This window comes from Oncorhynchus mykiss, unplaced genomic scaffold (genome assembly GCF_013265735.2).
Source record: "Oncorhynchus mykiss isolate Arlee unplaced genomic scaffold, USDA_OmykA_1.1 un_scaffold_444, whole genome shotgun sequence".
NCBI lineage: Eukaryota > Metazoa > Chordata > Actinopteri > Salmoniformes > Salmonidae > Oncorhynchus > Oncorhynchus mykiss.
Genome location: NW_023493891.1, coordinates 17146 through 32487, shown reverse-complemented (window position 1 = coordinate 32487; position 15342 = coordinate 17146). Strand labels below are relative to the sequence as shown.

The 15342-nt window shown below is 41.7% G+C and overlaps 1 protein-coding gene across 3 annotated transcripts; it reads right to left on the bottom strand.

Annotated features, from left to right (window-relative positions):
- Nucleotides 1-2171: 2171 nt before the first annotated feature.
- On the bottom strand, nucleotides 2172-14881 carry LOC110490030. 3 transcript variants are annotated; one of them, XM_036974290.1, is made up of 6 exons: nucleotides 14615-14881; nucleotides 14215-14382; nucleotides 9560-9605; nucleotides 9156-9345; nucleotides 9004-9040; nucleotides 8363-8727 (listed from the first exon to the last, which is right to left on the bottom strand). In XM_036974290.1, exons 1-6 carry the CDS (start codon nucleotides 14714-14716, stop codon nucleotides 8434-8436), a joined length of 837 nt encoding a protein of 278 aa, XP_036830185.1. In that variant the 5' UTR covers nucleotides 14717-14881; the 3' UTR covers nucleotides 8363-8433. The 3 variants fall into 3 exon arrangements, with proteins under 3 accessions (XP_036830184.1, XP_036830185.1, XP_036830186.1); XM_036974289.1 differs by lacking the exons at nucleotides 9004-9040; nucleotides 9560-9605; nucleotides 14215-14382; nucleotides 14615-14881 and adding exons at nucleotides 2172-2365; nucleotides 3619-3697; nucleotides 3825-8286 and having other exon boundaries at nucleotides 8483-8727; nucleotides 9156-9207; XM_036974291.1 differs by lacking the exon at nucleotides 9004-9040 and having other exon boundaries at nucleotides 8615-8727.
- Nucleotides 14882-15342: the final 461 nt, after the last annotated feature.

Sequence of the window (15342 nt, the reverse complement as noted above, 5' to 3'; positions counted from 1 at the left end):
GAACATGGGTTTAATAGCTATAATGGCTATATGTACAGTATATGCATCTCGTATTGAATTGAGATTACATTTACTGCACCACTGTAATTATGTAGCCTAATCCTATGAGGACCATATGTGAAATGTCAGAATCATGGCACATGGCACATGAAAACATACTCCGACACATTGGTGCGGCTGGCTTCCGGGTTGGATGCGCGCTGGAGGACGCATGACATTCAACCTTCGTCTCTCCAGAGCCCATACGGGAGTTGTAGCAATGAGACAAGATAGTAGCTACAACAATTGGATACCACGAAATTGGGGAGAAAAAGGGGTAAAATTTAAAAATAAAAAGAATAGCAGAAAAATCTGACGAGAACATCAAAGCAAGAGTGAAGGACATTTGCAGGGCAATAGGAGGAGCGAAATGTTGTTGCAGGTTCTCTGGATGTAGTGCACCGCCTGGGTAGGCTGAGAGATGGGGAAAACAACCAGCCACCACGACCAGTGATCATGAGATTCATCTCCAGGACAGTGAGGGACATGACAAGGAAAAGTGCAAAGAAAAATGACTGTTTAAAGAAGAACAACCTGAGGTTCAAGGAGGATCTGACAGCATTTGACAAAGAAGCTCAGAATCGTCTGTGGCTGGATTTATCAAGTGAGTTGTGCAGGACTGAGTTTTATTTGCATCTGATAAAACTTTATATTTCTTGAGGAAAGAGCATTGTTTGTGTGAGCCACACTTTTTTTATATATAGATTTATTTTATGGCAGGGAAATTCGCACTGACACTTAATGTTAGCTTGATGGCTATTAGTTTTTACCAATTTATGGTACAATGTTATTTGCAATTGTATAAATATATATATATAGAGAATTTAGGTCACCCACTAGCGTGGTGCAAAGGACTGTTTTTATTTGCAACTAGTAAGAACTTTTCTTTTTGTGAGACCCTGGTTCATGTGAACGTATACAAGTTTAATATTCTTCATCTAGTCACTGTGATAGTAAATGTCCATTTCTGTTTTTTCTATTAATGCTAGGCGAATCGTAATATTTTTAAGAGACAGGAATGAGGTTTCTAAAGCAGTTTCCTGTATTGAAGACTTTTCCTTAGTTTCGGGTTTGAAAATGAATATCAGTAAGTCAGCCTTATTTCCATTCAAGGATTGTGTTTTACAGGAAGTATTTGGTATCCCAATTAAAGATAAGGTTACTTATATTGAAATTGTTATATGCAAGGATGAAAAACAAAGGACTGAATTGAACTTTAACTAATTGAACCTCTGGTTGATGAGAGATATTTCGTTATACGGTTGAGTATTATTATCCAAAGCTGAAGGGTTATCCAGATTGGTTTATGTCTCGTTGTCACTTGACTTACCCCTAAAATTGTAAAGGACTTAGATAAGATTATTTATAGTTTTATTTGATGTGATATCCACAAAAATGATGTGGATATATTGAAGCAACATCTCAAGACATCAGTCAGGAAGTTAAGGCTTGGTCGCAAGTGGGTATTCCAAATGGACAATAACCCCAAGTATACTTCCAAAGTTGTGGCAAAATGACTTAAGGACAACAAAGTCAAGGTATTGGAGTGGCCATCACAAAGCCCTGACTTCAATCCTATAGAAAATGTGTGGGCAGAACTGAAAAGGTGTGTGCGAGCAAGGAGGCCTACAAACCTGACTCAGTTACACCAGCTCTGTCAGGAGGAATGGGCCAAAATTCAGTAAACTTATTGTGGGAAGCTTGTGGAAGACCAACCGAAACGTTTGACCCAAGTTAAACAATTTAAAGGCAATGCTACCAAATACTAATTGAGTGTATGTAAACTTCTGACCCACTGGGAACGTGAAATAAATAATAAGAAAAGCTGAAATAAATAATTATCTCTAGTATTATTCTGACATTTCACATTCTTAAAATAAAGTGATGATTCTAACTGACCTAAGACAGGGATTTTTTACGAGGATTAAATATCAGGAATTGTGAAAAACTGAGTTTAAATGTATTTGGCTAAGGTGTATGTAAACATCAGACTTCAACTGTACCTAGAAGTGCACACTATTCTTATTATTTTTTAATGTATGTTTATAGTCAACTATACAACTTCTACTACTACTACACTTTATATCATCCAATAATATATAATGAAAAACACTCAACATGAAGAATTAATGCAATTATGTTAATTTCAAATATTTATTTTGAAATATAGATTAGGTACTCTTCTTTTTATAGCAGGAAGTAAAGGGACTGGACAAGGCTTTGCCTATAGCTGAAAACATCCTGGAAATGAGCGAGCGCTTCCTTGGTTTCTTCTTGGTGGAGCATACACTCTCTGTTCGGCAGGATTGTTGATCATTGACAATTGCTGGGGGAAAAAATGTAAACATAACATTTTCTTTAACTGACCCTAGTTAGTGTGAAGAATTAGTATTGCATTATTATTATTTAAATTGTAATATTCTACATAATTTACAAATGTCGGGCGGCAGGTAGCCTAGCAGTCTCAATCCGCCTATTTAACGCAGAAGTGTTACATAGGCCACCCCAGGGCTTAGACTGTTTAGTGCCAAAAAGAAGGGGATAAAAACATGCAAAAAATATATATACATATAAATAAATATATATATATATATATATATATATATATATATATATATAAAAAAGTTGACGATATATATCAGACGCTTCAGTTCCATGTAGTGAATCTGTTATTCAATGCGTTTGTATGGGCAAATAGCAGTAAGGCCGATACAAACCCCTCGGCCCAGACAGGGCGTAGACTCTTGTGGGTTAAAAAGCATGATCATTACAAAGGTGCAACTCGTGCTGGAGGCAATAAAAGGCCACGCTAAAATGTGCAGTTTTGTCACACCACACAACGCAACTCTGTCTCTGTCTCAGAGCTGCCTTCAATGTCGTTTTAGAGAATTTGGCAGTATGTCCAACAGGCCTCACAACCACAGACCACGTACGTATATGGCGTCGTGTTGGCTGTAGGGTTATGGTGTGGGCAGGCATAATCTACGGACAACGAATACAATTGCATTTTATCAATGGCAATTTGAATGCACAGAGATACCGTCACGAGATCCTTAGGCCCATTGTCGTGCCATTCATCCGCCGCCATCACCTCATGTTTCAGCATGGTAATGCATGGCCCCATGTCGAAAGGCCTGCATACTCACCAGACATGTCACCCATTTAGCATGTTTGTGATGCTCTGGATTGACGTGTACAACAGCGTGTTCCAGTTCCCACCAATATTCAACAACTTTGCACAGCTATTGAAGAGGAGTGGGACAACATTCCATAGGCCACAATCAACAGCCTGATCAACTCTATGCGAAAGAGAAGTGTCACGCTGCATGAGGAAAATGGTGGTCACACCAGATACTGACTGGTTTTCTGATCCACGCCCCTACCTTTTATTTAAGGTATCTGTGACGAACAGATGCATATCTGTATTCCCAGTCATGTGAAATCCATAGATAAGGGCCTAATGAACGTATTTCAATTGACTGATTTCCATATATGAACTGTAACTCAATAAAATCTTTGAAATTGTTGCATGTTGCGTTTATATTTTTGTTCAGTACACATTTGAGTGTATTGACTTACCTTTTTCACTGACGGCAGGGGTCTGGTTCTGGGAAGGTGTTGGAGTGCAGTGGTTCTTCTTGTTGACCTTCTTTGTACACTGGGTAACAAACAGTCATTTATACAGTAGGAGAAATTGCACACAAAGGGTATCAGTGTTTACCATCATACTGTACGTAATGAATAAAAAATAATCTTAAAAATGTGTATTTTGATGACATATGTACCTTTGGGTTGAGTCCACAGAGAGCGCTGAATCTTCCTCTCTTCTTTTCCTTTCTACAAGTTGTTGGAAGCCCAGAATTACCTACCTCGTCACTGCCAAGTACATTGTGTGATGACAACTGTGTCATGGAGGGAGGTGAAGAGCTAGCCTCATTGCATTTAGCTAGTAGTTCCCTAGTTAATGATTTGACCAGGGCATCGTCAAATGCATAATCCGTTGACTTCATTGCAACCTGGAGCATCTTCTCTGACCCAAATTCTTGAAGAAGCCCCTTGTAGACAGCCTTGAAAATCTTTTTGATTTTCAGATTCTGGGGGTAGGCTTGAGTTGGTTCAAGGCCTGAGGTGCCACAGAACTCAGACAGAATCCTCTTTGTGAGAACTCTTGATGTTTCACCAATGTCAGAGGATTCCAGTAATGTGATAGGGGTGATCATTGACAGCAATCTAACAATCAGTAAAAGTACCAAAGAGGTGTAGTCATTGCTAGTGGAGTCAAATGATGCATGTGTCTCAGAGTCCATGGCTGATGGAGTTGATGGATGCACAGAGACACTAGACATCTCCAGATCTTTGTTGTCCATCTTGGATTCCACCTCTCCTAAAACTTGAATATCCACAGTTCCACCGTTGTGTGTGCTGCTGCCAGACAGAGGGGGTCTAGGCAATGATTTGGAACTAGACTGACGGCTAGTGGTCATGAGAGCCGGTCTGTCAGAGTCAAGTGTTCCAGCATCAGTTGGGGACAACCCATTGATTATGTTCATCAACTCTGATAATTCTTCTGATGAATTGGAGGCCACAGAACAGGTATCCATGACCTGATTGACCATTATATTGGTGAAAAGGCTCTTTGTGTCAAAGTAAACCTGTGAGGAACTAATGGAGATGGCAGAAGAGCTCGGCATAAGCCAACTTGTTTCCTGCAGAGAACCATCAGAGATGATAGTTTGGCAGAAATCGGATCCTTGTGATGGTGGAGGAAGCCAGAAGACAATCTGCTGTAGCAGACGTTTTATTGACTCCGTAGCAAAGGAGTATACAAGGTCAGATGGAAACTCCCTGGATTCTTCAGAAGCATTCAATCCTGTCTTCAGCTTCAAAAGAATAGAGTCAGACACGCTCTTGCCAGCTGGCACAAAAAGAGCCTGGGGGGTGTTGTGACTTTTTATGAGCTCATAAACTTTGTCAGTGAGCTCATGTGAGAAGTTCTGAAGACCGTCCCTGGGGCTGAGTCTCGCAAGTCTTCTTGTAAAAGAAGTGACATCATCTGCAGTGGCTGTGTGTTTCGTATCTTCTCTTGGAATGACCTCCATAACAGTGTCAACTATGGCAGAGATGGTTTGCCTTGTGTAATTTGTTGACCCTTGTGAATGAGTTGAGGAGTCACTCATATCAATGACCGAACTCCTAATGATAGGACAATAGATTTCAACAGGCCACTCATTGGGGACTGGAGTGCCTGGAAGAGAATTTGTCAAATCACTCTGGGACCCTCTGGTCATGGCAGAGGTGATGGACAGGGAGGACTTTGAGGAGGATGGCCGGTGTATCTCGTGTCCATCACTTCTCACCATGTCAACATCCTCCAACATGGAGCCCACGATGGAACGAGTCAAGAGGGCTTTCTCTGAGGTGCTCATCCTCTCTGACATAAACACTCTCCTCTGGATTGTCATCAGAGTCTGACTAATTAAGGCTTTGGAATAATTTACCATGCTGGTCTGGCTGCCTTCATGTTCATTGTAAGTAATTTGTGTAGAAGTAGCTGTTCTGCATATGGATTCGGCATGTTTGGAGGCCTCAACCACATTGTCTAGGAGTACTGGTTGTTGCTGGGCAAAAAAATCCTTGACCTTGATGAACACATTGTTGAACAGGTTAACAGTGCCTGGCCAAATGATCTTTCCTTTCACATTGACCCCGTTGTGAACACTGACAGGAAGGGTTGAAGCTGACAGGGATCTCTCTAACTGGCCAGACACTGAAGCATCAGACATTTTAGTCATCTGGGTGATGCTATTAAGGTCTTTAGTGATGCTTATGACGATGTTGGATGCTGCAGAATTGGTGTGCAGAGAAGAGGTGAACAAAGGTGGAGTTCCACGGTTCTGAAGGATTTTGAAATCTCTATCATCACCATCATTACTGGACTCTGTACAAATGTCTGCACTTCTACCATCAAGGCTGGTATTTACAATGGCAATCAACCCTGATTGAAGGATCCCACCAGCCAAATGTGAGGCTTTAGTTTGAAACTCATCAGTACATAATTTGTCAAAGGCTGTGGATTTAAGACTTCTAGAGGATGCTTCCTCCTCATCATTGTTGATCTCACCATGCAAATTGTCCTGTGTATTGACAGCATAGTCATCAACAGATAAATATGATTTGGAGGCGGCAAGGACGTCAATCTGAGAAACAACGGCATCCAAAAGCTTGGACAGGTCTTCTGTATCTCCTTTTAGGCTAGAGAGGTATTCCTCCATGGATTCCTCAGAGTGATACACAGTGAGGATCTGACTAATGACCTCCTTGGTACAGGTTTGAAGGTCCGCTTGGATTTCAAGAGAATCCCTATTACAAGTCACCTGAGAATCTAAACTTTCACTAGGAGCCTGTTTGAGAGTCTCATCATGTATTGGTGTAACACCATCGATGACCTTTACAGAGTCTTGGCAGGGAGTGAGAAACCGCCTCAGCATTTCTCGAAATCTATGATATATAATACGAGCAGCAGAAAGGGTGCTCACTTTTGAAATTCTGACATTTTCAGAGTGATGTGCCTGCATGGACTGAACAATAGTCTCCACATCTGTTACAAAAGTGTCCAGCAATTTAGATGCTTCAGAGTCTCCCAGTAAGCTGTTTGTAAAGGGGTTGACAGATCTCAGGGCTTCGCTCACTGCCTTTCTAGCCTTTGTCTGGAAAGACACACTGGAGAGTTTCTTCATATTTATAACTGGAAGACTCTGGGTAGATTCACTGTTGGTGGTCCTGTCCTGCAGACCAAGTGGAAAAGTGAGATGGGAGAGACATTGTTCACTGTCTAACAACTCAGATGGTGAGGGGGAACACGAACTGGTGAAATCATTCAAGTCAGACATGATGCCATCCACAAATAGAATGGCCTCCAGAGACTCTTCAGAATCACACTCTCCAACAGAAGATGAGAACTTCTCCATCACCTCAGTCTTATACAAGACAAGAACCTGGCTGGCAATCGCTTTTGTGGTGTCAAGGAGGACTTGGTCTTGCAAATACTTTTTGAGAGCCAAGAGAGGTTTTGGGGTCTCACTTTGTCCTTTTTGTTCATTCATAGATGAGGGGGTTATTAAAAGTGGTTTACAAGAAATGGAGTCCGATGTGTCAGCCTCACCATTACTGGAATGACCGATGTCTAGGCACAAAGTTGGAACCATTGTGAAATAATCTTTTGTGCTCTCCACAAATGTACTTGCGAGATACCCTTTTTCTGGACAGGTAAGAATCCTCTTCAGCGTATTTTTCATGTCGTAGTAACAACCAACAGTGTAAGACCAGATCTTACTCTGATGGTTTTCAAGAAGGATCTGCTCACTCTGTGCAGGAGAGCAGGATGCCCTGATAGACTGGGTAAGATTGTCCATGTCTGAAACAAAGGTACTTACCAACTCAGAGGCCTCAGGGTCAATCATAAGGTCTCTGATCTCACCTATCCTAGGAGTTGGACAAGATGATGTAGTGCCAGAACAACATGATGTACAACCCCTGAATCTTTTAACGATCTCCCGGATCGATTCAGTGGCCTTGGTCTGAAACTCCTCAGTGAGTAGTCTGTCCATACTTTGTGTTGACAGACGAAGACTAGATGTGGCACCTTTGATATTGAGGTTGCTCTCTCCTTGTTTTAGCATCTCCTCAGGACTTTTACAAGCTTCAAGCATCTTCATATGGTCAGCAACAACACAAAGCAGTTCCCTCTTATCGGGGTCATTTTCCTCCTTATTGCTGAAGTTCAAAACAGTGCCACTGAAGGCTGTCATGACCTGTCCTGTTAAATGTGTCATATCCACCTCAACACCATCCTCTCTGAGAACAACAATCTGCTCAACACTCTTCCCATTAATATACATCTGAAGTATGTTGGAAACGCCAGACACCATCTCCTCAACAACCTTGGTTCTGGAGACACCACCACTGGCAAAAATAACAGGGGACATTCGGCCAGAGATGGGAGTTTGGATAGCCACAGAGATTATGGAATTGACCTTCTTTGACACTTCTCCAACAATAACCCGGGATAGACTTTGAGTGTCTACCTGGTCCTCTCTTTGGATACAGAGGACATTGTTCAGCGACTCTTTGAAGGAATCCTGGACACCAGTGAGGAGACTGTCCTCAGTAATCCCAAAAAAGTCCCTGAGTGGCTCAGATGATATAGACTCACCATCTCCCTGAGTATTTGGCAACACTGTCTGAGACCTTTGAGAATACAAAGCAAACAATACAGCATTCCATATTCAATAGTAGACACAGTAGTGACATTAATACATCATTCAGTAATCAGTTAAACTGGTCATTAAGAGTAAACTGTTATACAGATAACAAAACATATTTTCACAAAATGGGTTATGAATAGTTAGGTGAAACCGGTTTCTTTAGGAATGACTGAACATACCCATTACGTGAGGAGCTTGATTTGGCCGTGCAAGACCTTGAGGATTTGCTGCTGCCTCTCTTGCGAACCTTCAGGTTTGTGCTAGAGGATCTCTCTGATTCTGTCAGAGACTTGCCAGATACTGGAGACACGTGGCTGTATATCCGTACAAAACGGAAAATTGCAGGGATGATGACCTCCAGGATGGCCTCAGATACAAACCGCACAATCTCCAGGCACATCTCTGCAAGCAATGCCCTCATCACCTGTAGGACCGAAACAGTGTAGGTAGATTACTCATAGCCGGGCTCTGAAACCAAGCTCCTCGAAGAGATACCAACAATCTCACATATGTTCATGAGAATCATGAAAGTGGCATACATTGGAAAGCATGAAAAGCAGTAGGCTACTAAAAAGCTCTTTGAATGTAACTGTTTGTGATAATGTGGATGATACTGTAGATAGATAAAAGGTTTGTATCTAATATTCTTGAAACATCTATTAATATATCTATGAATCATTTTCAGGGTTAAGGGACTTACAGGGTCCATCCTGCCAATGCTTAACTGCCTCCATTGCCTATAGGAGATAATTAGATGTTTTTAGCACCAAAAAGCACACCAACACACATACAATTTATAAAATCCTCCAGATGACATTGCATTCAAATACTACAATATAAGTTTGGACATACTCCTCAGTAAGTTTTTCCAGAAACCGGATGATAATCGGGTTGAAAGCATCCGGATCGATTGGCGGGAGGTCAAGAGCCCTGGTCTGACAGGCCCTGGAGACACACTCACTTAGGATCTTCTCATTAGATTGTCCCTGGTGAGATGTCCCCTGAACTGCCATCCCAGAGAATTCCACAGATGTAGAGGGATCTGTGTGCAAAGCAGCATTCACCAAGGTAAAGAAGTCAGAAAACATGTAACCTTCTGAGGCAAATATGTATTAGCCAACTTTGTGAAGTTAAGTAGCCAAGAAAGTATAACATGTGCACTCTGCTATTAGTCTTCTGCTCAATAGATGTCCATACTAAATTAGATTTACATGCAAAAGGATTACATTCAGTGAAATTAGTGTTTCATTTATGACCTGCATCAGTGATCTGCTCCACTTTGTTTCTCTTGGTCCTCTTGGCCTAAAAATACAATACAGTCAATGATATACACGTAGATACTGTATGAAGCCATCCCAATACAGCCCTTTGAGTAGAGCAAGGGTAAGACTGATTGCAGGGCTGTCCCCGACAAAAACAAATATTTGTCGACCGAGAGTCATCCTGTTCTAATGTTAAAATGTATTTTTCCATATCAGACACAGCCTATGTGTTTGAATACAATCACCTACATAGGCACTGAGCTTGGCTGATGCTTTAAGCACACTGTTTAATTAAATAATTAAGACACACAAATGACTCAAGAAAGAGCCCGATGGTGACACTGTATTAAAATAAATGACAGCGAGTGCCTGTGTGACAGGTGCACGTTGTCTCGCTCTCCTCCTTACTGCAGCGAAAAGGCACCACATAACAGCAAGTGTTTATTGTGCTGTCCATGCTGAAGACGCAATATCATTTCAGCCATTTAGTTTCTTCCTTACAGTTCTGGAAACTTCTTCTTTACAGTTCTGGAAACTTCTTCTTTACAGTTCTGGAAACTTTAGAGTGTTTTCTATCCTAATCTGACAATTGTATGCATATTCTAGTTTCTGGGGCTGAGAAATAGGCCGTTTCAAATGGGTATGTTTTTTATCCAAAAACGAAAATACTGCCCCCTACGCGCAAAAGGTTAAGCAAATGTTAAGCAATACCAGTCTGTTCTAATGACTAAAAATTATAAAGCCATTATTACAGCATAGCAAATATTAAAAACAACCGAATCTGTGAAATTGCTTAATTCAACATTTTGCTGGTGCATGAGGCTTGGTGCTCACAGAATCAGTAGGCTATTAAACAAATACTCAAACAGGCAATAGAAGCTATATCTGTCTTACTCCTGTATATATGTATACAGTACCAGTCAAAAGTTTGGACACACCTACTCATTCAAGGCTTTTCTTTATTTGTACTATTTTCTACATTGTAGAATAGTAGTGAAGACATCAAAACTATGAAATAACACATGGAATCATTTAGGTACCAAAAAGTGTTAAACAAATCTAAATATATTTTATATTTGAGATTCTTCAAAGTAGCCATCCTTTGCCTTGATGGCAGCTTTGTACACTCTTGGCATTCTCTCAACCAGCTTCACCTGGAATGCTTTTCCAACAGTCTTGAAGGAGTTCCCACATATGCTGAGAACTTATTGGCTACTTTTCCTTCACTCTGTGGTCCAATTCATCCCAAAACATCTCAATTGGGTTGAGGTTGGGTGATTGTGGATGTCAGGTCATCTGATGCAGCCCTCCATCACTCTCCTTCTTGGTCAAATAGCCCTTACACAGCCTGGAGACGCAAACCAGATGGGATGGCGTATCACTGCAGAATACTATGGTAGCCATGCTGGTTAAGTGTGCCTTGAATTCTAAATAAATCACAGACAGTGTCACCAACAAAGCGCCCCCACATTATCACACCTCCTCCTTGCTTCATGGTGGGAACCACACATGCGGAGATCATCTGTACGCCTACTCTCACAAAGACATTGTTAGAATTTGGACTTATCAGACCAAAGGACAGATTTCCACCAGTCTAATGTACATTGCTTGTGTTTCTTGGCCCAAGCAAGTCTCTTCTTCTTATTGGTGTCCTTTAGTAGTGCTTTCTTCGCAGCAATTTGACCACGAAGGCCTGATTCACGCAGTCTCCTCTGAACAGTTGATGTTGAGATGTGTTGGTGACTTGAACTCTGTGAAGCATTTATTTGGGCTGCAGTGTGAGGTGCAGTTAACTCTAAAGAACGTATCCTCTGCAGCCGAGTTAACTCTGTCTTCCTTTCCTGTGGCGGTCCTCATGAGAGCCAGTTTCATCATAGTGCTTGATGGTTTTTGCGACTTGATGGTTTTTGCACTTGATGAAAAGTTCAAAGTTCTTTAAATTCTCCGGATTGACTTAACTTCATGTCTTAAAGTAATGACGGACTGCTGTTTCTCTTTGCTTATTTGAACTGTTCTTGCCATAATATGAACTTGGTCTTTTACCAAATAGGGCTATCTTATGTATACCAACCCTACCTTGTCACAACACAACTGATTAGCTCAAATTCATTAAGAATGAAATAAATTCCTTTACTTAATTTTTAACAAGGCACACATGTTAATTTATGAAATGCATTCCAGGTGACTACCTCATGAAGCTGGTTGAGAGAATGCCAAGCGTGTGCAAAGCTGTCATCAAGGCAAAGGGCTACTTTGAATAATCTCAAATGTAAAATATATTTTGATTTGTTTAACACTTTTTTGATACCTACATGATTCCATATGTGTTATTTCATAGTTTTGATGTCTTCACTATTATTCTACAATGTAGAAAATAGTAAAAATAAAGAAAAACCCTTTCGACTGGTAATATATACACTGCTCAAAAAAATAAAGGGAACACTAAAAAAAACACATCCTAGATCTGAATGAATGAAATATTCTTATTAAATACTTTTTTCTTTACATAGTTGAATGTGCTGACAACAAAATCACACAAAAATGATCAATGGAAATCAAATTTATCAACCCATGGAGGTCTGGATTTGGAGTCACACTTAAAATTAAAGTGGAAAACCACACTACAGGCTGATCCAACTTTGATGTAATGTCCTTAAAACAAGTCCAAATGAGGCTCAGTAGTGTGTGTGGCCTCCACGTACCTGTATGACCTCCCTACAACGCCTGGGCATGCTCCTGATGAGGTGGTGGATGGTCTCCTGAGGGATCTCCTCCCAGACCTTGACTAAAGCATCCGCCAACTCCTGGACAGTCTGTGGTGGATGGAGCGAGACATGATGTCCCAGATGTGCTCAATTGGATTCAGGTCTGGGGAACGGGCGGGCCAGTCCATAGCAGCAATGCCTTCCTCTTGCAGGAACTGCTGACACACTCCAGCCACATGAGGTCTAGCATTGTCTTGCATTAGGAGGAACCCAGGGCCAACCGCACCAGCATATGGTCTCACAAGGGGTCTGAGGATCTCATCTCGGTACCTAATGGCATGGAGGGCTGTGCGGCCCCCCAAAGAAATGCCACCCCACACCATAACTGACCCTCCGCCAAACCGGTCATGCTGGAGGATGTTGCAGGCAGCAGAACGTTCTCCACGGCGTCTCCAGACTGTCACGTCTGTCACATGTGCTCAGTGTGAACCTGCTTTCATCTGTGAAGAGCACGGGCGCCAGTGGCGAATTTGCCAATCTTGGTGTTCTCTGGCAAATGAAAAACGTCCTGCACTGTGTTGGGCTGTAAGCACAACCCCCACCTGTGGACGCCGGGCCCTCATACCACCCTCATGGAGTCTGTTTCTGACCGTTTGAGCAGACACATGCACATTTGTGGCCTGCTGGTGGTCATTTTGCAGTGCTCTGGCAGTGCTCCTCCTGCTACTCCTTGCACAAAGGCGGAGGTAGCGGTCCTGCTGCTGGGTTGTTGCCCTCCTACGGCCTCCTCCACGTCTCCTGATGTACTGGCCTGTCTCCTGGTAGCGCCTCCATGCTCTGGACACTACGCTGACAGACACAGCAAACCTTCTTGCCACAGCTCGCATTGATGTTCCATCCTGGATGAGCTGCACTACCTGAGCCACTTGTGTGGGTTGTACACTCCGTCTCATGCTACCACTAGAGTGAAAGCACCGCCAGCATTCAAAAGTGACCAAAACATCAGCCAGGAAGCATAGGAACTGAGAAGTGGTCTGTGGTCCCCACCTGCAGAACCACTCCTTTATTGGGGGTGTCTAGCTAATTGCCTATAATTTCCACCTGTTGTCTATTCCATTTGCACAACAGCATGTGAAATGTATTGTCAATCAGTGTTGCTTCCTAAGTGGACAGTTTGATTTCACAGAAGTGTGATTGACTTGGAGTTACATTGTGTTGTTTAAGTGTTCCCTTTATTTGAGCAGTGTATATGGATGATTTACAAAGCCAGGCACATTTAACAATTAGGCTTTTGATTATAGACCTAATTTAGTTGGGTTTTCCTCTCTCCTCAATTTTCTTAGACAATTAGGCTAAGGCCAGGGCTGTTTCCACATCTCTGCTACTGCTGCTGCCTCTGCAGCATTGTTCTCAATCCCAATATGCTGGTTAACTTTGTTATTATGCACATAGCAACATAGGAAAGGGCGGCAATTATACGGAGCACTGAAGATTATGTTTCAGAACCATGGACAGCGACCGTATCCAATGCAGGAGAAAGCGCATTTGTTATAAAATAATATGATTTATTAGTGTTGCGCCATTATTTTTAAATGATATAACCATATAAAATGTCAGTATCACGTCTTAGCGTGATGGACTGTGCCATCCCTGTGGCCGCGGCAATGGATTAGTCAACTGAGACAGGCGCGAATCAGACAGGTGTCCATGTGCACCATGAAGAAAACAAACTTTTGCGGCTGCTCGACTTAAGAAATCCCAGTCAACCAACAGCCTATCGACCAAACTGTCAACCAAATGGGGTCAGCCCTAGATTTACTATTAGGAGATAAAAGGGTATTGCATGGGCAATTTACCTTCCTCGGAACAACATGCTGTAGGGGCAGGTTACAGATATGAAAGATATCACAAATATCCACATCTCTGCTCAATCTATTCCCTTACCTTGACTTTATTTCTCTTCACGGCATCCTGCTGCATCTGAGGCAGGGGATCCTTCTTCACCTTTTCCTCATCTTCATCATTCTGATTATCAACAAAATCTCTCTCAGCCGCATCACTATCAGTGCTCTGTTCAACTGTGGACCTGTTGGCACCTGTCCTCCTCTTGGTCTAAAAAGACAATACAGTCAATGACATACTGTATGTTGCCGTTGCTATACAGGCCTTTGAGAAGAGCTACAGTAAACAATTGGTGATTGAATATTAAGAGATGGAAGTCTGTTGTAAGGACAATTTACCCTCCAACCTCACAACAACATGTTATATGGCATATTGGACAGGTTTAAAGTGTGGACATGTAAGACCCCAGATTTCCCTTTCTCTCCTCAGTCTATTCTCTCACCTTAACTTTTCTCCTTGTCACAGCCTTCAGCTCGATCTGAGGCAGGGGATCTTTCACTTCACTATCTTCTGGATAGTTTAAACTCTGGATATCATTCTTCATTTTCTGGACTTGACCTTCCAAACTTTGATGATCATGTGGATCATCTTCATTTAAACTCTGATTGGAAGAAATGGACCATTCTTTAAATGCTCATGGATATGGACAATATACCACAGCTAAGAGCTGTTCTTACAAGTGACACAACGCACAGTTATTATAAACTGGTTACCAACTTAATTAGAAGAGGACAAATAAATGTTTTACGCTCTGATATACCATAGCTTTCAGCCAATCAGCATTCAATTAATTTAAAAAAAATAACAGAACAGGTTTTCGCTATAAATACACATAGATTATATTGCTTGATATCAAGATTCGTAATTAATGCGTTATGGAGTCACCTATTATTATTATTATAATTTAGGTAGAATTATGATAAATAGCCTACTACTGTTATCTTTGCAATGATCATATTTGATGTATAACAAGTCCCATAGGTTATTATAATGCATTCATTTGTTTTACAATATTACAAATTATAATATTAGCGGCACATTAACGTTAGCCCACACTGCCACCCAGCTGCCACTACTTGCGGCACCCCTACCGCCATGTCCTGTAAACCCTGCAGCATAAAAAAAGACGGTGGAGCGGTTCCTGCACCACTGCATGGGGCTTCTCTGTTA